Consider the following 27,454-nt stretch of genomic DNA (forward strand, 5'->3'; position numbering starts at 1 on the left):
TTCCAAATTCATGATTAAACACCACATTAGGAAGAAAAAAAACCAACAAACCCCCCCCGAGGTTTAATGTACAGTGCCTAGAACAGATAGTACTGCATGTGCAAAATGCTCCTTTTTCCTGAGCTGATTTTTTAGGTAATTCTGGTATAAAATACTTATTTCTCAGGTTTCCCCATCTTAGTAAAGTTTTTCCCTGCACAGGTCAAGGTGATAAATATATGTATCTGGAGAATAATTTTCTCCTATTTGAAAGTCAAACCAGCTTTGTACTAGACTAATGACACATGCATAGAAGAGATTTATTTTTTCAGAACCTCCACCTCCAAGCTATATATATTTCCAAAGACTCACATTCTCAAACAATCCAAAGCAAAGCCACTTAGCTGACTTTAAGAGGTGTAAAATTAAACCCTAAGGTAATACCTCATATGAACAATCAATATTTCATATTTATTGCAAGCTGATATACCTCAATAGCTTATAAGAAAAAAAGGCTAGTCCTCCAACCCCCACAAAGTCATATCCCAGCTCTTTTGTGTGAAGGCAAAGAATAGCAAGACAACATAGAAAACTCCAGCAATATCTGTGTCTTAGATTGTATACACCAACTCAGTTATACTGGTGTAAGGGAATTTTTAAGAGGCAAGGTTAGACTTCTAGCTTTTCTGAAATTTAGTGGTCCCATCAGCGTCAAATCCTCCTGAAAAAGATCAGATTTAATCTAATATCCCTGATGTCCAGACTTCAAAGGAAGTTTGGCAGCATTAAACTTTCAGAGCCTCACTACTACATTGTATAAGATGATGGATGTCATCATCTTCGGTAAATTCTGATAAAAGGACTAGCACAGACAGTATGGATTTTACTGCATATTTTGTCAGCTTATTTTTAAAATCTAAAGGTTCTGAGTTGTCCATGGAACATTTGTTTTTGAAACCAACTGAAACATCAGCATTCAAATTCTTCAACAGGCTCCACAAGAAAATGTGCACTACAACTAAAAGGAAAAAAGATCTTAGCAAAATTCTTTAGGCTTCCAGTTAGCTGGTGTCAGAATTCAGAAGTAAATGGTCCAAACAGCATTTTGGAACATAAAGTATTTTAACAGATGTAATTATAAAAAATTGTCACTAACTTTTTACTTTTATGCATTAGGGTTTTCTTGGCTTTTCTTTCACTTTTATAACCCAATTTCTAATTTTTTTTTACGCCGAAGAGAAGGGAGACAGCAATCTCTGTACCTCCTTAACACCATAAACTAGGGCACAAACTGAGTTCTCTTTCCCCCTTATGTTGTGGCATATAATGCATTTTTGCACTTAAAACCACTCGTTCTATAATCAATATTTTTAAATACCCAGCCTAAGAAGTTATAAAAAGATTTCCATTAAGAATAGATTATACTTCAACATAATGCTAAAAAAATCACCCACTTATTTCTGGTAAGTTTTATTTTTGCCCTGTGGTATCAACTAGCCCTTGCTTTAGCACATTAATAATTAGGAACCAGGGCATCGATGCTCTCATGAAGGTCAACAGAGAGCTTCACTGTCTCCTCTGCATTTCAGAAGACTGGAATGATGGCAGCAGAGATGATGAAACTTGGTTTCTCTCATCGTTATGCCCCTTGAAACACCAGAACACCATGCCTGTCTCTGTCCCAGATATCACCACAGTCTCTGTGTTCTCCCCTTTTCTGATGGAACAAATCTGCTGAGATTATTTCCAGCTCCTTCTGCACAAGCTTTCTTTCAGGGGAAGAGTCAGCTTGTGTAAAGCCCAATCCCCAGATAAACATCTGCTGACTCACTGACCAATAAACCCACTGTGACAGACAACCAGGCCTGGCCAAAGAGAACAGATAAATCAAGGTATTTTCAAGAAGTCTGAGAGCACTCATCTTGGAGCTCAACTCCTTGGGTAACTTTGGCTTGGAAATTTTCCTCTGCAAACTTCAAGCTATGGATCTACCCCTGAGAGATGTGATAAACAAGTATGCATTAGTCCTTCAATTTTGACTTCACCTTTCCCACAGAGTTATGTGGGACTTTTGCTTGTTCTGTAAAAATCAGTTGCACTTTAATACATATTTTGAATCAGGCAAAGGATAATACACTTCCGATCTTTTCACCGCAATTATGGTATTTTCAACTTCAATAATCTAGAATAAGATAATGGAAAGAAAGAGACTCATAATGAAAATATTACTCTTTACAATTACAGCACAAAGGTAAGACCAAGCAGAGCAGGCAAGTTAAAAATGTCATCCTTGCCTTGAACCAGCTGTCCTGAAAGGTTTCTGCACATGCGAGGTCTCAAATAGCTACTTCACTTGGTCTGTCATATATTGATGGAAACTTACTCTAAAGCATATACACATATATGAATATTTACAATTAATAAATCAAATTCATATATATACACATATATTAATATTTACAATTATATAAATATATTCTAATACTTACACAGATATATTTATAGAGGGATACAGACACACAGAAATCCCTACAGGGTTTCTGACAGAGGCATTACTTTCTGTATACATGAAATTTAGCAGGCTTTTCTTTTCACTACTTGTGTTATGAAATGACATATAAACATCAAACTCATATAAGGAACAATAAATTCCATTAATACAGTCATCTCACAATTACGTATTTATGTAGATACTGCAGAAAGCTCATAGATATCTTATAACTCCTTGGGGGCTGAATAAAATTAAATCAAAGGGAAAAGGAAATGTAGTGACGCAAATGCTCCCCCCTTTAATTAATCAGAATTAATCAAAATAAAAGTAAGTAATCTTCTAGCAGTCAAAGCAGCACTAGGGTGAATATGATGATATAGTAAATAACCCAGCAGAAATACAAATGCTGCAAGTACAGTCACCCCCTAATGAAAGGCTTTCACAGAATCCTTTTTGGGTATTTTACAGAGCAACTGTGAGAAGTGACCTTCAAGATCCACTTTTAAATTTCAGCCTTGTTAGTTTGACACCATGGGTTGCTGCTCCTCTGAAGTGAGAAGGCTGTCCCTTTGCAAAGGGCAACTCTCCAAAGTCACTGTCACCACATCACTCCCCAGCTGCTTCCCTGGGGCTGTCCCACCATGCGGGCTGTCAGGTACCAGCTCTGTCACCAGGTACCAGCTCCACCCAGCACACCATTTTGTAGGCACACACACGGCATCAGGGAGTTCAGCCACTGCTCAGCTAATTGGCTACCTGCTTAATTACAACCCCAGCCAAGAGAATGTTTTCTAAATGGATGAAAGTGCAGAGCATCTCCACAGATACTAACAAGGCTGTCACAATCTCCGATTAGAGTGGTATAAGCACCACCAAGCAGTAATATGTGAAAAGCTGCAGCCAAGTGCTATAACCAATGTACCCAACTGCTATGAAAGTACAAGTGTTCTATAAAGTATACTTGTGAGTTCTGAAGCCAGAGAAGTTAATTATCTAGTCAGACCACTGATGTACCAGAGATCCTTATGTGTGATTGAAATATCTCAGTATCAACATCAGACATTTGTGTATCTACAAGTATCTTGGTGTCTCTGGTGTGTTCACATGTAAGTCTGGAAGACAAGATAGGAGCTACATTCATTTCCCTGATGGAGCATTGAATTACCCACCATCTCACAGAAGATTTGAGCTTCATTTTTCATTTGAATTAATAGTTTTACTTTTCAGGCCTCAGCTCTTTTTCTATTTTTCTTTCCTAGAGAAAAGAGTTCCTTTTTTCCATGCATATTTTCATAAATCTAGTAAGTTCATTTCTCAACCTTTTTTTTTTTTTTTTTTTTTTTTAAACCAGATAGGTTACATCCAAGTCTCCTGCTCTAAGACACTTTCTTAGTCTTTGGAATAACTTCCACAGGCCCCTTCTTCACCCTGCAGCTCTTCTAACATTCTTTAAAGGATACTGACACAAAAACATTTACCACTGCCCATGCAATGTGATATGCAGAGGTAAAACCTATTCACCCTGCAGTTCTGGGGCATGTTAGAGAGACATCAGAGAGATATGGCCAGGTTGCCTGTAAAGCACAACGGGTCTTTTCATCAACATCTCAGCTTAAAAACAAGGCTCAATCTATCAGAACCCCAAAGCCTTCAGCTCTGCCCACTTATGCCAAGGAGTGATAAATCTCTGAAATCTTCTGCATTGTCTCCTTTCCTGCTCTCTCCTCTTTCAAAGCGCACCAGCTTGTTAACCTCAAGCTTTGAGAGAGTGGAAAAGTCTCCACTGGAAGTGACTTGCCTTGTCCTGTGTCTACTCCCACTGGGTGTGTCCCTGTAGTTTTCCTTTCTCATCCTAAGTGTGACAGCCACCTAAAATTTTGTCAAGGTGACTTCAAAATGCAGTATAAAGTTGGAAGCACTGTGTCTGTGCTCTGCAGCACGGAAATTGCAAAATTGGAGAGAAATCCTGTAAATCAAAAGTCTGTGTTATTTTAATAGACTTCCCGTGCTAGCTGCAGTCTCTGCAGATTTATAAAACCATTTGGCAGCATGCTACACACCAGTAATTACCAGAGCAGGAAACGCTCAATAATACAGAAATAACTCATAGTCATTACAGATACAAACTATGATGTGAAGATAGACAGATTTCTTTTTACCTTTTTTTAAATATACCAAACAGAAAAACAAGGAATCTTTACCCCAAACAAAAGAACTGCATGCAACTCTCCCCACAGCACTCCTCACTGCTGACAAATGCGGCCAGGGTGTCAGGGAGCCTGCAAAGTACCCTCAGGGGGCAGCTATCAGACTTGTCCAAGCTTTCAGTCCTGGAATAATGGGCAATTCTGAAAAACAGATACCTTGCCTGTGTGGACCAAAGGGATAAAAGGGCCAAATTCAGCCCTGTAACAAAGCAGCAGCAATGCTATTGCCTTCACAAGACTGCAAGGGTTTATACTTAGTTTTTAAACAAAGCATTGGATATATTGCAACCTTCATATAAAATAATCACTCAACCACTCAATTATCACAACCACTCAATTATCACAACCACTCAAGGGAATTCTGTAGTTTATGCAGCATTTTTAATTACTCAGTATAAAAAAGGTCCAATTTTTATCTAAGAAGTGACAGTTTGACGAAATCTCCTAAGAAACAAGACTTCTAAGCGCTGAATCTTTATCAAGGTTTTCCCATCTGCAAGAACAGTGAAGCAGTGAAAATACATAATAAGGAATTTTACCAGGCCCAAACCATGGAGGCTGTGGAAGATGATACACTGTTTGTAGCAAGAAAATCATAATGTATCTCTATTTAGCATATGCATGTGCGCCTATTTGCTCTAGATGCATGTATAATCAGCCCTAGTATAAATTAGAAATCATATGAAGGATTAAATATCAATTGCCTGTCCTCCTACACTTCCCATCCCTCTGCCAGGTCCCGATTAAAACAGAAGGCACAGTAGCAATGGTTGGAAACAGACTGTGAAATTGAAATAAGAGAGGAAAATAGCCATTTTCTTTTTGTAGCAAAACCTATAAAAGCCACATTAGTATTTGACTCTCAACAAATACCACCATATTCAGAAATTAGGAAAGCCTGATGGTTTTAACAGGATCTAGAAGGCGCAGAAAAGTGAGGATTATTAAAACGTGAAGATGTGACAACTATATTTGATGATGGAAGTCAGTGTTATGCAAATAATTGTTTTAATATTTCTCAGGCATCCTACATATTATAACTATTTCTCAGTGACTAAGAGGGTTTCACACAACCTTTAAGTGAAATTTTTTGCTAGTTTCACCATCTGGGAGTTCACAGACAGCATTTAATCTTACTGGCTTTTTTCCAAGAGACTTACTGTAGGTCTGTGGCATGTGTTTCTTTTAACAATCAAATTTGGGAGTGATTTTGTTCTTGACTGGAGATTAAAATAGCTCACTATCAAAATAATATTAGGGAGATCAGGTCATCAGAGAGCAACAGCAACTTTTATGACAATAGCTGACACAGCTCTAACTTTGCATGATGCTTTCCCCAAAGTATGCAGAAACTTCTTCAGAAATGAACAAATGCAGAAAACTTCTAACTATAAGCAGATAAACCATAAAAAACCAAACTGCTGGTAGAACACAGGGTACCACATCAGACAAGAAGAACACTAGTTGGTGAGGTGATGCAAGAAAGGGCATACTAAGAATAAAGGGGGACAAAGAAGGAGAGCAGAGTACAAGTCAGGCCACAAGGCCATTCTACATATCTAGGGATATACCTACCATTATGTATATCTGTATCTCTAGCTTTTGCCATTATGCATATCCAGAAGAGTTACTCTAAGTTTGATTTCTCAGGTCCATTTTTTAAAAGGTCCATTTTTTCAGGTCCATTTTTTTCTTCATTTGGTTCTGGATTTTTGGGGGATTTTTAAAAAAATATCTCAGAAAAATCATGGCCAGGAAGATGATGGGAATATATGAAAGATGTTCCAAACCTTCACCAACTGTCTGGAGCAAAGTTTCTGGGTGTAGAGTCACCCACACAATCCCTATTGCTCTGGACAGAGCCTACTGTATTCAAAGCACATGTAAATTTCAAAATTCCTACAGCTCTGCCCTCCAAAGCATTATTAGAAACAGCGCTGTTTCCGCCCAAGGCAGGGGGTTGGCACTGGATGATCTTTAAGGTCTCTTCCAACACAAACCATTCCATGATTCTCTGAATCTATTCTGGCACAGCTCAGTTTCAGATTTTTTTGTTTTGTTTTGTTGGGTGGTTGTTGTTGTGTGGGTGGGTTGTGGTGTTGTTTTTCTTTTGTTGGTTTTGGTTTTGTTTTAATGCATTGGGAGTTTGTTGCTTACCAAGATTTTGGTGAGACTGATGTTTATTTGAGGGCTTCAAGAAATAAGGGCAGAAAAAGAACGTGCATTTAAGGTAAGTGCAACACATGGGTTGCATATAACACGTTGCTGTTTCAGATGCCTGCTAGTTTTTGGGGATAAGGATTTCTTGGTCTGTGGCCAAACCTCAGTAGTTTGACAAGATTTAAGAAATCAATGCATGACGACAATTTCCTTGTCCCCTAACACTCCACAGGACAAATGGACAGCACAGCCACACTGGACATCACAGACAACAAGCTGGCTGAGGAAATAATATTGTCTCTCTTCAGACAGAACTGTTCTGTTTCATGTTGATTTGCCACACAACTAATTCAAAGGAAAAATGATCAACATCATTCACAAAACATATCTGTCACACTGCAAGATTAGACCAGCCGAAAAATAGAGCAACATGGCTTTTTTTATCTCATATAGTACTCAAGTCAAGTGGCAGCACTCTTAGCTATAATTAGAAGTTTTCCATTTTATTCAACTGTTACAAACGAACAGCATGAGACTTCACGGGAGCAATTTCATGGGAAGGGCCAAAGGAAAGTAATAAGCAAAAGAAAACAATATGCTTTCACAAACACAACTACCCACAGTACGGCAACCTGCTGGGCACACTTATGGAGAGGCTTTGTTTCAGACAAAGGTCATGGGTTTGTTTTCTTAAAAAACCTGTCTAAAATGCCTTTTTTCAAAACATCATCTAATAGGTCATTACCAACACATACAGATGAAATCTATACTCTCAGCTGGGGTGCACATTCCTCAGCTGCTAACACCAGCTAAGGCAGCTGCTCACACAGGAAGCCACTATCTGCAACAAGGCAACACTAGTAATGGTCCTAGACTTCAATAAGTTGTCAAATTCTTATGTTCAGATTTCTAGACCAAATTCCTATTCACAGCTAGTTGAGGGGAAACATTTTTTTTTTAGCTACACTGTCAGACTACTCTGCTATTCCATGGACATATTTCACTCTTTTGTAATAGAAACTGCAGCCATGAAATATGGAGGACAAGAGGGGTAGGAGTCAGCTTTGGAGTCACATCACCCTTCACCTCCTTCTTCAGAAGATCTGAAGACATCTTACACAGCAGATGGAGAGACTGTGACAAGTAAAAGCTTTCTATAGCAAATCCTTCTCATCAGCTGCAGACCACCACAGAAGACCTAGCCCCCGCTCCATAGTTATGCTGCCACTGGCTTCCTTGTCCCCAAAAAGTAACACCACTGTTGCAAAATGAAAGCTTTTATAGCTCTGCATCTCTGGGCAGCAAAGCATAAGGTGAACACACACAGACAACAGGGAGGACCTTTCCTACAACCCATCCAAAGTTGATCAAGGGTACACACAGGTTACACAGCTACCAGGAAGTATATTATTTCTAAAACTTCAAGTTATTGTTCAGATTTCATGGTGTTTCCTAAAACAAGTTGGAGCTCTTTAACTTTCATTTTTAAGCCTCCAATCACACTTCCTCCCATAGCCCCACAGATGTACATTTTACTTAGCTAAATTTGCACAGTGGACCAGGTTTACTTTGCTGATGAATGCTGGACAAGCGCTGATCTGCAGATATGCATAATGCATTCCTCCCTCTTTCTGACACAGGAGAATAACTGCTCATGAAGAAGTTCTAGCAGGAGCATTCCCAAACAAGTTTATTTTGTGCCTTATATCTGGAAAATCTCATCTCTTTCCACAGATTCCAAACATGCTTTTAACTTTGGTTAAGATAAGCTCTCTGAAAAAATGCTGCCATAGCTCCATGTGTGGCTTTGGTCCCTCACTGCACTGTAACACACTACTGCAAGCACCAAGTGCTTTTCTACTGCAAGTGCCTTCCTCTGCACAGAAAACACATCCCACCCATTCTAATTCCTTGAGAGTATAACTACTTCCTTGTCAATACTTTAGCTCCTCCAGGTCTTGTTAAAGATCTCACCAGGGAAAGAGTTTTCAGATTCCATTCTTATTTTCAAAGTGAACACCACCTTGCCACTCCCCCAGACTGAGCTATTTGTTCAATGATTATTTATGACTAATCCATTCACTAGTCACAGATCTTTGGTGCCTTCTAACCTGCCTGTAACAATGCTGGCTTGTTTACTGTTGTTAGTAGGATGTTCACTTGACTTTTGTGAAGTCTTTTTCAAACAGTAATCTTGCAACACTGGGGAAAGCAGCATAGAGCCCCACAGGTCTGCAGTGCTTCTGAGCAGCTGTGATTCTCCACAGAAGAGGGGGGGAAAAGGTATCTGGATATACTTCTTCTGCCTTTTTTTCCCCAAAATATGAGCTAAAATATTACACAAGAACTGAAAGACAAAGAGTAAGATGTTACATTATACCAGTAGCCAGCAGTAATTATTTTTCTTCTTGGTAAGGTAGCCTCTCTCAATTTCTTTTCTGGGGAAAAGTTTTTACTCTGGAATACTATCAAATAAGCACATCCACCTTTAAACAAAAAAAAAAAAATTGCCTTCTCCAATATTTAAATATACACCCCTAAACTGAAAATACTACCCCACCATTAAAAGAGATTTTTTTTAAAGGAAGTTCTCCCCATGCAGAGAAAGTATATACCAGTTTTTGGTAGTTTGTGCTGCCACTTTTGTTTTCTATTGCAGTCTCCATGAAAGGGCCCTCACCTACCTTTTGGTATTTCCTCTGTGTACTGGTTTTGGCTGGGATACAGTTAAATTTCTTCATAGTAGTTTGTGTGGAGCTCTGTTTTGGATCTGTGCTGAAAACAGGGTCAGAAATATAGAGATGCTTTTATTATGGCAGAGTAAGGCTTACACAGCACCAAAGCAACCTTTTTGCTTTCTCACCCCATCCTACAAGTGAATGGTTTGGGGGTGCACAAGGAATTGGGAGGGAACAGAGCCAAGACAGCTGACTCCAACTGATCAGAGGGATGTTCCATACCATATGGCATCATGCTGGCAATAAAAGTCGGGTGTAAGAAGAAGGAAGGGAGGGACATTTGGTGTGATGGCATTTGTCTTCCCAAGTCACCATTATGTGTGATAGGGCCCTGCTGTCCTGGAGATGGCTGAGCACCTGCCTGCCCATGGGAAGTGGTGAATGGATTCTTTGTTTTGCTTTGCTTGCATGTGCAGCTTTTGCCTTACCTATTAAACTGCCTTTATCTTAACCCATGAGTTTTCTCACATCTACCGTTATGATTTTCTTCCCAGTCCCACTGTGGGGGAGTGACTGAACATCTGCTGGTGCTTAACTGCTGACCAGAGTTAAGCCACAACACTCTGGATTATCATTCCAAACAACAATAAACAACTCTGGAAAAATTTTCTCAGCAGCTCAGTTTGTGCCCTGCTAATTGCACTGCTTTCTGCTGCACCAGTGGGAGCGGGAGAAGTAAGAGGTTAATTCAGGAATGAACCCAACCATGGCAGAGCAATCCCCTTAATACCCAGTAGACACCTGCCATGCAGCAAACATGAAAAAGTTCTCTATTTCAAAGAAAAAAGAGGAGTGGGGGAAGATTTTAGGTTTTCAAGACACTTGTCTTTAACTTTAAATACCTTTAAATCCAGGGTCTTGGAGTTTCCTGAAACAGGAGATCCTGAACTACATCTTTAACAAACTTCTCTGGTATGTCCCCATGCAATGAATTCTGCCCATATATTCTAAGTTACACAGGAAGTGTTATCTTTACTGCTGTTTACAGCCTTTCACTTTCTGTCACAGGAACTGCTACTCCTGTTAAACCTCTCTCCCAACACAAAAATATTTAGCCTGCCTTCAATGTGCTGTCCTGGCTTTTTCGGCTTCATTTTCGTTCCCCTCTTTCAACTCCTCTGTGTTCCCTACTTGTTTTTTCTAATCATTACTCCTCTTTAGCTCCGCCCATAATTCAGGGTAAACACAGTCTTACTGTGTTTTAAATGTAGAGTTTCCAGAGGCAACCCATCTTCCACTATCACATGCTACTTTGATCATACACATGCTTTCCACAACTGAACTAGAGGCCTGACAGAGCCTACAGATTTATAGGATTAGTAGTGCAACATTTTGTTGCTACAGTGTCATCTCTCCCAAGCATCTGAACTATTGTAACAGAATCAACGTTTGAGCCAACTCAAGGCAGGAGACAGAAGCGAATAATACTCCTTTACAGTGAATTTTTTCCCACCTTGCAATCCTTTAGGAACAGAACCAAGTAGTTGTGTTACAGCTTGGCCAGGCACCCTTCCAGCAGTGCCTGCACACTCCCTCTCTTCCCTGGGATTCTGGGGGCAGCTGCCACCAGGACCTCCCTGGCCAAGTGTCACAGCTGGTACATTGGCAAGAAAGGACACCAGAGGAGAGGGAACCTGACAGAAGTCAAGGAGAAGCCTCAATTCACACAATTTCTCTAAACTGAAGAAGCTCAAATTTGCTGCTTGAACAAAAAAAACCAATTAGTTAAGTCCTTTGACCTCATCCTTAAAAGAGCTCTTCACTACAGAGGGTTCAGGCAGTATTTGACTCCAAGACTAGGCACACGTATTTTGAATTCTCCAACAAACAGACAAGGTATCTTTCTTCCTTCTCCCTTGTTTCCCATGGAAATAGAAAACAGGCTGAGCTGGTGAGGGCGACACTTCCTTCTCCCTAAACGATGGCCATAGGGAGCATGGAACTTTTGAGGACAACTAATCTGCTCAGGCTGTGTTTTGCCTCTCACTGTCCCAGAGCAGTGTGCTGTCCGTGCCCACGCTGGCACAGGCTGTGGCACAGTGCTCCAGTCTTGTCCTGGGGGCTTCTGCCTCTGCCCCTCTCCAGCACCCAACAGCATTTCCAACAGCTCACACTGGCACTCCCACAGAAGTCCATCCTCTCATCCCTTAGCACTGAAAAGATGCTCCTCAACAGAGAATAGAGATCTCCAGACCATTCACTTCAGGCAGAAGCTGCAGCTTTTATTAGAGGCAGCTCTGTCCCTGGTTTGTGTTAAACCAGCCATGCTGCCAGTCCCAGCAGCAGCTGTCACACATCAGCTGATAACACAATCCCAATAGAAACCTCTGGGCTGCAAAGCCCCAGAGAACCATGGGCAGTGTGTGTTAAGTTGTTCCATGCCCATGTTTACACACACACACCTGAAAGGATTTTGCTCTCTGTTTCCATTAACACGCTCTTAGTTTCAGATTTCTAAATTATGCTGTGCAGCAAGAACTAGAAACTTACTGCTGGCTATGAGAGTTTCTTCTTCTCTTGATTCCAGTGCTTTTTCAAAGACAGATGAGCTGAGTTACCGAAATAGTTCCTTCTCCCCTCTATGAAAGCACTTCACAGAACAAGCTTGTGATTCAGGAATCAGACACTTCTCTAAAACCAAGCAAGAATGGAATTACAGCTAATCACATTAGTCTGTAACTTTTTTCCCCTCTAAAAGCAGGATTAAAGGCAGAGATGGGGAACTTCCCACATTCCCACACACCAGCTGCATTCTCCCAGACTCAGCTTGCTGAACAGCTAATAGAATTACCATCCATAGACCTAGGATTTTCAGGGATTACTCTGGAGAGGTTGTTAAAGGAACTAGCTGGACTGTAATTCCTGGCTTTGCACTACCAGAAAGGGACAGAAAGACCTTAAGATGACATTGAGAGGTACCCAGAGGGAGCCACGGCCTGAGGAAGCTGCCAACCAGATTTTGTAAGGGCTGTGGAGACATTGATCTTAAAGTTTATTGAGAAGAACAGCAAAGTGAACCGACAGCCCAGGTTTGGAGATGTGATTGATGAGAGACGTGACAAGGTGAGGGAGAGGGGATTGCCCTCTAAGACTGATGCTGATGTACGTCTGTTTAAAGAGATGAGGGTACATTTTAATGCCTTATCAATTCCTGCATTATGGTTGAGAGCATGTAGGGCTAAGTTCTAATCTTCAAATTACTCATGAAAATAGCTGAAAAACATTTTTTTTTTCATTCAAAGGGGAAGCGAAGAAGGGGAGAAAATTTTCTAACTACATTCTTCAAAATGTCAGTCACTCATCAAACCAAATATACATTAAACTTTGACCTTTGTCATGACATAAGCAGCAATAATCACTGAGCTAGTGAGCTTTATGATTACTATTTTCCATTTCCAAATACCAAAATCTAAAGTCATACTCCACCCCATCATGGCACTACAGATACAATGCAGAACTTTTAAAATTTCTAAAGGACAAACATTGCAAGTTTGAACTTAGGAAATTAGAAGTTTTCTTTTTTCCCCATTTTTTTGGGAAATTTGATTTGATTTTTCTGAGTCGAGGATGCCTACAAATAAGGTCAGTAAAGAAAAACAAAAACTAGTTCAGATAAATCTAGTTTCAATTCCAAACTTTAGCATTCATTCATGAAACAAAGATTCCTAATACAAATTCAGAAGAAAAAGCACGTTCTTCAAAATAAGGTTTCAAAACACACAAGCAGCAATTTAAGCACCCTAGCATTATTGCACAGGCTTCTGCAAAGCATCATGTACTGCTGAACAAATTAAAAACCCAAGACCCTTACTCAGCCTGCCAAGCACTTGCACAGACTTGGAGCCATGGAATTAACAGTGGGAAGGATGCAATGGGACAGAGGAAAAGGCACTACTAACCTGCCCCTCCCCACAGCCACTGGAGCCAAGGGAGGTGCAACCCTTTGCACTCCAGGGTAGGAGTAGGGCTGGCCAGATGCTTCATGAGCCTGGTCAGCAAGTCAGAGACAGGAGAGTAACACAGGATCCTTGTCTTTGAAAGTGATCATCCAGTGCAACCCTCAATCTGCTGAAGAGGACCTGCTCTCATGTACAAAGGTTGGGCCTGAATCAATTTAAGGAGTGCTCTTCCCAAACAGAAAGAAAAAGGTTGCTGCCCATTATTAAGTTTCACAGCTTCTTGCCCTCTCCTCCCCACACAGGCAGCAGAGATAATGAATCAAAACCAAAAACGTTCACAACCAACAATAAAATAACTTCCCTCAAAAGAGAAGGAAATAAGACTAATAATAATATTTTTCAAAAAATGTTAATGGCACTTAGCTAGAAGGGGGGTGGGGAAATGTTGCCCAAACCCACCTTTCACTCAAAATGTTTCAAAACCTAACAAAATCCATGAGCTCACATGGTGACCTGCCACATGTGGAAAATACAGGGATCTCTGATGAACAGCAAGATAACTTATTTTGTCTCTTCACAAGACATCTGCACAAAATGGAGCATGGCTCAAGTCATAAGAGCTGGAGATGTGTCCTCAGTCCCACCTCTAATGTAGAACTCCACCAAGGACCAGATCGTTAGTTATGACTGACAGGTATTTTACAGCATTACAAACATGCACTACGCATCATCTGTTTCTGAGGAGGTCTCTAACACATACCTAAAGATAGAAAAATCATACTTGGCCTAAATGAATCAATGTTGGCAGGGAAAAAAAGTGATCTGCTGCAGAACTTGGCTGGAGATGGATCTTTTTTGCTCCTTGCAGGGAGTTGGAAAGCAGAAATTATCATAACAGGACACAAAGGACAGAGAAACAAATCAGGGAAATCCAGAAGGGCTCACAGTGGGGAGCAGAGAAAAGGAAAGAACTCACCTCTTGTCTGTACCTTTATGCAATGGAGTAGATACACAGTCAGGACAGTACAAAAGGCCCTTAGATAGGGGACCAGCAGATGACATAAAAGAAGAAATTAACTGCAAAGACCTTGGAAACAGAGCTATGCTTATAAAGGGACAATCTCACTGACCTCTAATGCCAGTCCAAGGACATTTTGCCGCAGGATTTCTGGAGCAGTGGTATGGAGGACATCAGATGCAATCAAAGCTCAGTGGATTTGTCCCCTTATTGTAGCAGAATACTACCATGGAAAGCATAAAGACAATGGCACATGGTTTTCTACTCTTTCACCCTTTCTCCCTGAGATCAGGCAAAAGTTGGCTGTCTAAAATCACAGTTTCAGTGTCATTGTTGTTGCCTGCAAAAGAGCCTGAAGAGCATCAAAACAATCAGTCAAGATCAGCTACACCTTAGGGTAGCACTTCAGAAAGAAGAAAGAAGGAGGCAGAAAAAAAGATAATATAAATGGTTATCCAGCTTTAAGCCACAGTCACCACCTGGACCTCAGACCTGCTCTCATAAGAGGGGAAGTGCAGAGCCTACAGAGTCTGACATCGCTCACAGAGTTGAAAACAAGCTGACAGCAATGGACAGACAGATTTCCCGCATGAGAGGAGGGAGATGCTGACATGATCCTGGGGGACCAGACCCATTCAACTCCTGCTTGTCTTGGAGACGGTGCATTTAGGTCCTCATTTGGGCCACACAAGATCTGCAGTCCTGTCAAGCTGGAGGTTCTCTGCAGACACAGCATTGCCCATACCCCTCTACCTCAAGCAGCTCAAGACTCCCTCAGCAGATTCTCTCCCCCTTAAACCTCACTGTGTTGAACACAGATCCCAAACAATGAGCAAAGCTCTCAATTTGCCACCCTACTTCATGCCAGAAAGTTGCCTGCTGGCCACAGCCCCCTAAAACCTGTTTTTACTTGAGTTTCTTTCTTAAATCAGTGTGATTGCTAAGTTATGTACAGGGTCCACATTTTGGCATTCCCCAATTATGCATTGACCACATACCCTCCTGCTCTATCTACTGCACTTGCTAACGTTGACTGACTCAGCGTGGTGTTATTTTTGTCCTTCCCCCACTCAGACTCCAGCAATTAAACCACGCTGTGATCAAGAACCACAGACATCCCTTTGGCTGGTTTTACCCTAGCACTGCTTCCCCCGACAAAATACTGTGTGCAGTATTTATCTGGAGAACGTGAAACTCTTCAGACAAACACTTGCCTTACATACAGTACTGGGAGGAGGAATCACACCTGCCTGCAGCCATTTTGTGAGTTTCACCTACTGAACAGCTCATGCAGCATTAACCACTTAGCAGCCATGGCACTTATAATCCCAAGTACAGCTGGCAGCATCTACCAGACAGGCAGTGTGCTGCTGGATGAGGGAGATAGCAGTGAAGAAGGCAAAAGGCTTCAATGGACCTGCTGGCCATCTTTTACTTGCTGAACCCTCTAACTACCATTCAATAAAGCTTCCACCCTGTGTCAGTTGGGTTTGAGGGGCAGAGCAGCTTGACACAAGCTGGGAACTCTCTCACCAGCTCCATTCCCTGTTTAGCGCCGGAGCACTTGAAACTGTGACCTAGTCCACCTGACCTCTGATCAGGAAACCACTCTGGACAACATGTGTATTATACCTGGACACCCCAAACATACCCTGAAGTAAATGTGACTGGCCAAATGGGAACCAATTCTTAGAAGTCACCTTTCTCTTTGTGTTTAACAGGAAGGAAGAAAAAAAATCATTAGAGACAGCAAAAGACACAGCTAATACGAAGGTGCTGCTGTCCAATAGGACCTCTTGCCTTTTACAGTTCGATCAGAACAGAAATCCAAGGGGAAGTGGTTAAAAATCCAGGTTAGATGTAGTTCAGGAGCCTCTATCTTCCTTGCAAATGCTGCTCCATCACAGATGTAGCACCTACTCCAGCCTCATGCCACAGCAAAGCAGCTATGTCTGCTCTGCCTAAATTATCTCTCTGCACTCATTAACAGCACTCCCCCACTCCAAGTCTTATTTGGGATTCAGCTCACAAAGCTGACTTAACCCATCCTTAAATCCACAAACCATATTTCTTTCTCAAGTAGCACACAGATCCCATCAGAGAATGACCTGTGCTTTGCAGCACTGCCTCCTTTCAAGGTCAAACTGAGCATGTTTCATTTGATCACATCTACAGGCTCACAGCAGTTCACCCCCAGGGGCACAGCCCTGTCAGGTTACTCTATGCCGTGAGGATAACTGTGCCGAGCCACTCCCACTTACACCTATCCTGAGTGATGCAGCTGCAACACAGACAAATGGACAAAGCTGGAGCGTTTGCAGGTACCAGCAGCTGACTGCCACCTGTGCCAAGGCAGAAGCGTCCAAAGGAGGGCTACCTGTGAGGACACAGTCATGCTCTGGGGTCAGAAGCCAGGGCCATACTCAAGCAACCTTTCAGAAACAAGATAACACTAGTCTAGACCCTCTGAGGGACCAGCAACATGAGAGAGCTTCGAGGGATGAATTTCATACTTGCCCCATTAGGAATCACATTTGTGCAACTTAGATAGTATTAAAAATACCTGAGCACAATTTACCTTTTTAATGCTCTTTGTATTTTCCTCCTTTTACCCCTGTAAGTCCTAAGAAATCAGAGGCCACATAGGAAAAATACACAACAGCAGGAAAAATAACTGTGTCATCAAAACATAGAACCAAAAACTTGAGATTCATTCTTCACATTCACATCAAATCTCTTGCCAAAACTTATCCTAATGGCAGCATTTTTTTCACTTGGAAGAACTAGTACATTTACACAGGTACATTCTTCTCCAAGGTTATTCTGAAATCATTACTTGCAATGCACTTGGCAGATTAGAGGCAGTACATAAATATTAGATGCTATAGCATAAGGTCTTACACAAGGAAAGGGACTTCTGAAGCTCCTAAAATTATCATGAGGTTTCTGTAGGCAGTTTTATATGAACAAAGGCTTAAATAAGAGCCAGGCAATACACATTAAAGTTAACATTACAATATGCATAGAATAATTCATACAGAGAAAAACTGTTCAGTTGTCTCTAGCTACATGTATGGAACTTGAGTTTTTAGTTCATTCATCAGATCCTATTCAATCTCATATTCTGAACTACAAAAAGAATAAAAGAAAGTATTTTCATCTAAACAAAGAGAATCGCAAAGAATTTTTAAAAAATGTTTAAAAAGAAAAGTAATTCATTATTTCTGTGTACATAACCTGACAACCAAATAGAACAAGATAAAAAAAGTATTCCTTTCCCCATGAGTCTTATCCTCCTGAAATTTGTACCAAACAGAACACACAGAAGAAATGTGTTTACATACGGGGTATGAGTCATGCTCCTAGGTGAGGGTTAGAAAGTCTATCACTTCCAATTCACAGGAGCAGGACTGTGGTGCTGTTATCTTCCATTAATAAGAAGCAATGGGGATTAGAATAAGTAATCAGTAGTTCCAAGCCCTATGCTATCCTCCAACATCAAAATATTCAGCTCAGGACAAGCATTTTCTGTGTTTTTCCTTGTCTCAGCTCACAGACGTGCTAAGCTTTCACCTGTTTCATAACATTATTAAAATAATGTTATGAAAATGCTTAGCATTTGAATAAATAGTGTGGTCTAGACAGAACATGAAAGGTGGAAGAATACTTCTGTGTTATCTTAACTCACCAAAGTGTTTATGATCACTGAGAAATGATGGAAAGCATTTTAACAAAAACCTCCAGTGAATTCTCACACACATTCATTTGCTACAAACTAAGTAACATAGCATGAGAAAACATGATGCAATATTTTCAGCCTTACAAAAAATCCAGTACTTTGAGAAGAAAAAAGAAAATCCATAAACTGCTCTCCCTCTTCATTTTGAACTCTAACAACCTGCCACTGTAATAATGCTGGAAGGACACAGTCATCATACCTCACCTACAACTCTGCATTCATTATGGGTCAGTAACCACCAACACCCTGAGGAAATGTAATTTCTAGCGCAGGCCCGCAGAGCAGAGGTACCACAGTATCACTGAAATGCAACATTACGGAAAAACAGCCTGGACTTTGTCTCATCAAACAAAAGGCACTGCAGGGATAATAAACTGACTTTTTAAGCCAAGAAACACACATACCAGTAAAGTCAAGTTCCTGGGAATCTATTATAACTCAGAACTGCAAAGGTATCTGAAGTGTCATTTAGAATTTTTCAAAAAGTGAATTGAAAAGGCAGGCAAAATTGTCTCTTGCATGAGGACACAGACAACATACAGTCAGATCTTTCCCCCTGTCCCTTAACTGTATCTGATAGTACCTTTTGAAGTTCTCCAAAGAGATGGCAGAAAGGCAAGAGCAGAGAGAGGAACACATGTGACACAGAAGCAGCCAGCTATGGTCCCATCCCCCGGATTCATACAGTATAGAAAAGCAATTACAGTACTGGAATCTGAACTGTAGAAATATACATTCAAAATGGATGGAAAATGACTAAGCTTGTTTTTCTACCACAAAATGCTACTCAGTTGCAGTTTCTCTGCAACTCCACCAGCATGAGCAGCAGGCTAGTTCTTTGTCATTCGCAAATTTAGCATTTATTTTATTGTGCCATATGTAGTCAAGGGAATTCAACTAGGAGAGGCAGGCTCTGCTCCATCCTGTTCACCCTCTAGCTTCACAGAGGAAGGAAGCTAAAGCAAGAGAGGAAAAGGTGAGAAATAATGCTCTGGATAGAGTTTAGATGCAGTGAATATCATCTGGGTCATTTCATGTTCCATACTGTCCACTCCTGCTTTTACTTTGCCAGTTACTTTCAGAGTTGAACACTGGGGCTGCTTATCAGCAGTGCTGCAGGGAAGCAGCATAACACGCAGAAAACAGCACAGGAAGGCACCAAAGAAGAAACTTCCCTGCCAGTAACAGGGCAATCCAAGCAGAAGCTCAATCCAAGAAACAGCTCGTGGCTCAGACAGGGAAAGCTCTAGAGGAGATGCCAGTGGCCTCCGGAGTGCAGCTGCTCGCAGAAGAGAGGGAGGGACCAGTAAATAAAGTGTGAGGCAGGATCCCTCCCACTCTCTCTTATTCAAATAAATCACTTAACTTTTCAGAGAGCAGCAAATCTCCTTACTCCTCTGGATTAAAGGCAGACTTCAAAGAATGTTTGTTAACAGACTACCCTCTCCGAGGGTCATTCCTGATGCACACCAGCTAACCACATGCAGAAAACTAAGTTAATGGCATTGTTACTTAAAAATAAAAAGTTTATTTCTAAATAAAACAATACCTTTAAAGACAATTAAAAAGTGTACTGGATGTGGGATACAATTTTAGTTTTGCTTCTATGGAGCTTGACGAACATTAGACAAGTGTCTGTGGCATAAGAATATCTCTTTGAAACATGGCCTTTTTGCCATCCTCTAAGAGGTGAAATGAAATTCAAGGTCTCAGGGCTCCTTGCTTCCTTGCTCAGGGCAAGGAAGAGACAGCAGGACAGTCATTTCAGAAGACAAACTTTAGGCTACTCACTGACTAAGGGAGCTGAGTCCCTATGGAATTCCCACTAAAATGTCAAGAAGCAATGATATTTTATCACAGGACTGGGTACATTTCTGAAGATTCCATTTGCCTGCCTACATGTTTTTCGTAATGATCACTCCATTAAAAGAGGGAAAGTTAATAATAAAAAATAAAGGCTAATTTGCATTTCACTACATTATATCACAGAGCTAAGTAGGTAATTTTAAAAATAAGTTAAAATAGATTACATTAATGAACAATACCCATTACAAAAAATGTTCAGTACAAGAGGAGGAAGAAAGTGGAGTGGAGGAGAAATGCTTGTTCCAGGGAAATAAGTCTGATGAACAGGCCCATACCACACAGATTCTAGGGAAAAGAAATAGTCAACAGGGTGAGCTACTTTGTCAATATGTTTTTTAGTAAGAAATACTAACCTTCAAGAATCAAAGAAACAAGAGGAATCACCTAAAAAAATTGCATATTTTATAGATACAAACTGCTTCAGTCTGGCATGGAAACCAGGTCTAACCCCAAAATGCCTTCTCCAGCTTGGATGAAACTCCAACATGATGACATCAAGGAACTCCAGTATCATCTGTAAACTGACATGTTTTACAACTAAAGAACATGAATGCTACAAATGCTTTCCTGAAACTCAGCCTCCAGGTGACCTACTCTCAGAGCCAGAATTTTTTCCTAAAGATAGCGAGACAGATGCTGCTGCTGGGTGTGGAACATAAATCCACTGACTCAAACCCTGCTGTGGACTGGCTCACAACATCAGGGCAGACACAGTACAGGTGGCACACACTCTCCTTACACGTTCTGCGCCAAATCTCCACCTTCTAAGTCTACAACAAACCTATCATTAGCATGAGGAAGTAAAAATCCCTGTGTCCATAGGCATCCCAACCCACAAAACACTTTCGCTGATTTGCTAAAACATGAAAACACAGAAAAGGCTCAGGGAAGCTGCACTTTGGCACACTGCAGGTATAGCATGTCTTGTCTCATATCTTCACACCAAAGCAAACTAGCAAAATGTGAGTTAAATAGCTGACCTTTGTGTTACATCACAAGCTGCTTGTGAGGACACCAAACTTCCTCCTAACATTCTTGTAAGTGCTCATTTGTATTGTAACAAAAGGAAAACATTGTTCTGATAGTTTCCTTAATATAGACACCAACAAAATGCTAAATAATAGCATGAAAGTGCTTTATTCCCTGCTTTCCCCAAGCCAACAAACTTCAGAATACGTATAATAGTAATTTCATCTTCCTGGTGCTTTTTCCATTTCTTTTCTTTATGTAAGTCAAACCTGTTTCAAAAGAAAAACATAGTTTCAACACATACCTCCCAGCAAGTCTTACAATTATTTTCAGAAAGCCTGATAATAGCTCAGTATGAGTAACACAAAAAAAAAAAGTTCATATCTGGCAAAATCTGAGTTTGTCCATATTTTCTTCTTTTTCTTTATTCTTCAATGCTTTGCCTTTGGAAAACAAGACAATTTTGGTAGCACTGCTTTCCTCTCAGCTTCTCCACAGCGAGCATTTTGAGATCTTTGGGTTACAATGAACCCCAATTTTGGAACATCATATACATAATTCTGGGAAGAGGGTAGTAACACATTCCCTAGTTCTCTCTAACAAGTACCACCTTTCCCTTAGATCTGCTCCACCAGCACTAGAGCCTGCAAGGGAAGGGGATGAGACAAAAACCCGAAATCAACAAAACAGAAATAAACAAAGAAAACAACAACAAAAAATCTACTAGAGACAAAGCAAAAGGGCAACTTCTTTTCACATAGATAACAACAGGAACTGAAAAAGCTAGTGACTTTTTTACACCTCCCAATTAACTAAGCTGCTCAAAGCTCAAGAGGGAAGAGCAACAAGTACATGAAAACAATCCTGCTATGTTCTGCTTTCATGACCATCAGAGCCATTTACTTTATCTCCAAACACTCTCACATCAGGTTTCATCAACAGGGTCAATGAAACCTTCACTTTCCAGCAGCCACATTTTTCTGGCCCAGCAGTCTCAGGTGAAGCTCATGGGATGCACACACCTGGGAGCCAGAGAACCTCCCTTTGTCACCAACTTGTCACATTTGTCACTTTGTCACTTGCAATTACATTTACTTGCTGAAAGTAAATTTCACACAGAATTTCACCGAAATTGAAAATAGCAGCATGTAGTTATTTTGGTAAAGAAGGGCTTTTTAAGGAACTATTATAGTGGCAGAACAATTAGAGCTTACTTTTAAATATTTAAACTTACAGTTCATGGGGAATTTGCTCAGTAACCTATTCAATTCTTTATTAATCCGAGGAGAACAATCCAATTTAAAATTCTTTAAGTCTCTCATTAAAATCTCTCTTTAAATCTCCCATTTCAGCATCCCCAATGATGTAACAACCTTTTAAATAAAGCTAGTGATTGCTCATTAACAATGTGAAGCCTTCACTGTAGTTTTTGCAACAGCTTTTTGGGGAATTCATATATGTCTGAAGAGACTATGGAGAACAACTTGTGGTCTGAAAGGGCTAACTTAGTAACTTTAATAATCCCTGAGTTGGTAGCAACATGGATGGCCAGACATGCTCAAGACTTAGAAGCAATAACAGGAAGAAACCAAATACTGAATCCTGCACCCAGAATCCTTAAGGAAAACAATGTGCCTACCGATAAAGGCATCAAGTGCAAGGACATGCCTTGCTTCTGCAGCTACTCCCACTGCCAGCTGGATGCATCCAAAGGAACACTGCCTTTCGCCTGACTGGCAAGGCTACAACCAGGTCCCGATCAGACACCCTCTAAAGTAAATACAATTATATGAGTGAGTCAGGGCAACAAACCATTTGGAGAGCCCAGGGGCTAGCCAATGGAAATTTTTTTTTTCTTTCAGTTTGGAGCCTGTGGTCTTCAAGCGTCTCCCCAAACTGAAAAGCATTTCGGGAGATATGCGACCAGAGCCCACCAGCGAGCACGAGGGCTGTCAGGTCCACAGGAAGGTCCCCCAAACCCCACATATCTCACCATTCATGAGCAGCGGGAAATATTTACACACGCACAAACTAAACCGGGTTTCCTACCAAAACCCCTTTTTATTCCAGGGTCAAGGACCGAGAAGGCTGTTCAGTACCCGGAGGGTATCCCATCCTTGGCCCCTGCGCCCCCGGAGCCGTCACTACGGGTAGGGCAGTCCGGTCTGCCCCTGGCCATCCTTCGCCGACCCGGGTACCGGCACTCCCGCGGGGACTATCAAGGGCAGCCGACCGTCTGCATCCCCGGGCTCCCACAAAGGAGCCACGCAGGTACAGAGCTACGGCCAGGGCCGGACACACGGCGCCGGGGATGCCGCTCCCCTCCCCCGGCATCGTCCCCCCGCCGCGCAGGCCCGGGGCTGCGCTGCCCCCGCCTCCGGCAGCGCCGGCACCGGCCGGGGGCTCCTCGGCATCGCCGCCCTCGGCGCCGGAGCGCCCGGAGCGCGGGCAGCGCGCTCGGCCGCGCTCCACCTGCCCGCCGCCGCGTACTCACTCCGCGTAGCCCGTGGTCCAGGGCAGGCGCCGGGTGTCCTTGCTGAGGATGAGGATGGGGCGGGCGATGTGGTCGGCGGAGCACTCCACCTCGTCCGGGGACAGTCCCAGGAACTCGGGTCTCCCGTAGGGGAAGCGGAGGGGCAAATCCGCGCCGCTGCCGTGGTCGGCGCCCGCGCTGCCAGCCATGATGCCGCCCATGAAATTGGCCACGGCGGACTTCACCCGCGTGAGCATAGTACCCCCGCCGGCGGCGGCGGCGGCAGCGCCGGGGCCGCCGCGCAGGGCGGGGAGCGGGGCGCGCCGGCGGGCAGCGCTGCGGAGGCGGCTCCGGCAGCCCCCGCCGCGCTCCCGCAGTGGGGGCGCCGGGCCGCGCGGAGCCGGCGAGAGGGCGGCGGGCTCAGGGGCAGCCGCGGGGCCGAGGCCTCATTGCAGGTTTCCCCCTCCCGGCGCGGCGCTGGGTGAACTCAGCCCGGCGGCAGCGGCTGCTGAGTCATGTGATAGCGCGGCTGGATTCGCCCGGGCGCTTCCTGCTCCTCCTGCGGCACCGGCGGGCTCCTGGCACACGCCGGGCACGGGCGGCCGCCGCCCCCGCCCGCCCACCCGCGCCGGGGCCGGCCCGCGGCAGGTGCGCGGCGGGCGGAGCCTGGGACCGGCGGGGCCGCCCCCGGCTGCCCGCAGCGATGCGGCCGCAGCCGCCGTCCTGCCCGCGGCCGCCTCCGGGCTGAGCTGCCCGGGGGCAGTGCTCTCGGAGTCGCTCGGCGTTCCACCACCGGGGACTGGAGACCGCCGCCCGCAGTGCGCTGTCCCTGCTGCCCCCGGGCTGAGCCAGCCCCGAGCCAGCCCCGGCAGAGCCCGCTGATCCTGCGGGACAGGACTCCCGCTTGGAGGGTTTACTTGCCTTCTGCTCAAACATGCCAAGGATATTTTCCCCAGGAAGCCATTTGTTAGAAAAAAGACCCCGGGACGGTCGCCGAAAGCGAGCCCTGCTGCCCGCCTGCCGTGGCTCCCCCGGCTGCCCGGGCAGGCGGGGGGGACATGCCCGTCCGCCGCTCAGCGCTGACGGCACCCCGGCTCCACGCACCGCCAGGCGTTTAGGATGCTGTGATGGAGCAAAAGTGAAAGGACGGGGCCAAAAATATTCAAATTTTCGGTCATAGATGTTTTAAACCCTTCTTTTCTTGTTTTGTTATTTTCACTATGTCATAGTCTTTCAAATTAAACAAAAATTGGAGGTCTCTTCAATGTGATGGTCACCCAAATGTGTGGAGGGGTTGCAGATTTGGGTGTGCCGAGCTTTAAGAAAATGTAGGAATGGAGCAGGAGCATATGGGAAGTCTGTCCTCTGAAGCAAGGCTTTGTCTGAGCCCTGTGGTTCTGCAGCCCTCCTGAGAGCTGTAAGTAAGCTGTAAGAAAGGCAATGACCTGTGAAATGAAGGAGGTAGGTACGTCAAACCTTGAGAGTAGTGAAGTACTGGAACTTAAACTTTGCAGTCTATTGGACGCAAAGACGTTGAAAAATATCATTGACTAAAACTCAGAGAGAATGCAGTGTTTGTTCTCCAACCCCATACTGCAGTTACTATTCCACACAACACGAGGGAGAAATGTGAAGTAATACGTTAGAGTTTAAGTTATTATCTCTGCTAGATGACAAGGAAAAGCCCAGATGAGACATATAGGGAGACCGCTTAGCAGCTCACCATTCAAAACGGATCTGTGCAGTTTGAAATGTATGGATGCTTACCTCTGTTACAAGAATGTTGTAAGGATACAGCAGTACAACAGGAGGGATATGGCCTCTTCATGCTTAAAAGTACAGAGATGCCTTGATTTCAGTTCTCTGGGAAAGAGGATCGTGTTCACTTTTGAGTCAGAAGTGAAGCTTCACTTCTCAAAGGAAGTAATAATCAGTCATTGCAGGGCTCAGCAAGTTCCCTATATCTCCCAGCCTGTGATCCACCTGGTCCAAGCCAGACATTTTTCTTGGTGGCAGGTAGACCTTTAAAGGTTTGGATATTGAGTTCCAATAAAATTTTGAGCCTGAATTCTCTATGCAAATGTTTGAAAATTGGCTGTCTGTCCTTCTGCAATCCCATGACTAATGCAAAAGAAAGATGTCAAGTTGGAGGGTCTTTTTAATGTTAACTTATATGTGACATTGGAGTAAATCTACTTTTCTCTCTGAATGGGTAACCATGCTGGGGAGTGAAGCTGTGTGTGGGCCAGAAATGCATTCATATGAGCTCTTTGAAGCATCTGAATTATGCCACCTTGCCATGCATCATATTCAGCAAATTCAATAATTTAATCATACTGAAAACAGATTGGAGATGACTTCTGAAGATCATGTCCTCCAGCTGCTTTTCAAAGCACAGCCAACTTTAATGTTATGTTACATTCTCCAGAAACTTGTCCAGTCAAGTTTTCAATATTTCCAAGGATAGATTTGCAAGGATGGAGATACCACAGCCTCTATGGGCACCACTTCCAATATTCAACTACCCATTCATTAATTTTTTTTTCCCTGCCATCTGTTTGGGATTTCTGTTGTTGCAGTTTGTGTTTGTTGCCTCTTATCATCCTTCACCTTTGAGAACACCTCTGAGATTCTTTCCTCTCTGTACTGTCTTATTAAGTAATTGAAGGCAGAACTAAAGTTTCTTCACCTTAGCCTTGCTTTCTAAAAGCTGAACAAATCTATTTATCTCAGCATCTTCTTGTAGAACCTTGGTGGCCCACTGCTGGACTCACTCCAGTAGGTCAGCTGGGGAGCCCCAAACTGGACACAATTCTCTCACAAGTGCCATTCGAGGGGTGTGATCACTTAATACACCCCAATATGTGCAAAGGCACATTGGTGACTGATACTCACTTTATTGCTTGCCAGGATCCTCAGGCTTTTTCCTGCAGATACCTTCTTGACCATCACTCCTCTGCATGGGTTTTCCCCATCCCAGCTGCAGACTTTGCACATGCTCTTGGTGAACTCCAGCAGGTTCCTGTTAGCCCATTTCTCCAGGCTGCTGAGATCCCTCTGAGTTGGAGTCCTGCCCTCCAGCTATCAACTTATTCCACACAACCAGGAGGAAAGGAGACAAATATTTATAGTCAGAAAAAAATTCTTTGGGCTATCACAATGTCTCTGTAGGTATTATTTTTATATAGACCCATAGAATATCTCAAATTGGGAAGGACCCATAAGGATCATGGAGTCCAACCAACTCCCTGCTCCTTGCAGTACTACCTAAATCTAAAACAAGTGGATAAGAACATTATTCAGATGTTCCTTGACCTCTGGCTTGATGCCATGGCCAGTTCCCTGGAGAGACTGTGGCAGTGACCAAACACAGTGAGAACTTTTCCTAATGTCCAGTTTGACCTTACCTTGATGCAGCTTCATTCCATTTCCTTGTGTCTTATTTTTACCTTTGTAGCTACTTTTTTAGAGAACTATAAGAAAATTCACTTTAAATAAAGAAAAAGGTTGCAAAATGAAATATCCACTTGGCTGCAAAGATTCTGGTTCTAGCTTGTGAGTACTTGAGAAGAAAGTATGACATGGAGTAGTTGGAAGTGTATCCAATGAAAGTGCATTGACTGTATGTGTTTAAAATTTTTCTAATAACTATTTCTGGTGCAAGCTCTTTTTTGTTTCTTTTGCATAATATGGCAATGCTTGGGGCTCTGCCGCACAGGAATTTGGAATTTATTTCAACAGTGTAACTCTCACTAGCTTGTACCTTGTTTATACCTTGTGTTGTTTGCTTACTTGAAGGTTTTTTCTGTGCTTTTCATGCTCTGAATAAAGGCAATAAAATCTCCCAAAGCTTTCGGTGAGAGAAGAAGCAGGTCTGATGTGAGTTGAATGCTCCGTTTCTGCAGGTTTGATCTT

General features: G+C 42.8%; 1 protein-coding gene across 1 annotated transcript in view; it reads right to left on the reverse strand.

Annotated features, from left to right (window-relative positions):
- PPM1H (protein phosphatase, Mg2+/Mn2+ dependent 1H) overlaps positions 1-24,112 on the reverse strand; it is a 131,605-nt gene extending 107,493 nt beyond the window's left edge. The window contains exon 1 of the mRNA XM_064422545.1: positions 23,561-24,112. Within this exon, the coding sequence (XP_064278615.1) occupies positions 23,561-23,796 (236 nt within the window). The 5' untranslated portion in view covers positions 23,797-24,112. The remainder of the gene's footprint in view (positions 1-23,560) is intronic.
- Positions 24,113-27,454: the final 3,342 nt, after the last annotated feature.

Source organism: Passer domesticus, chromosome 5 (genome assembly GCF_036417665.1).
Source record: "Passer domesticus isolate bPasDom1 chromosome 5, bPasDom1.hap1, whole genome shotgun sequence".
In the NCBI taxonomy this organism is placed as follows: domain Eukaryota; kingdom Metazoa; phylum Chordata; class Aves; order Passeriformes; family Passeridae; genus Passer; species Passer domesticus.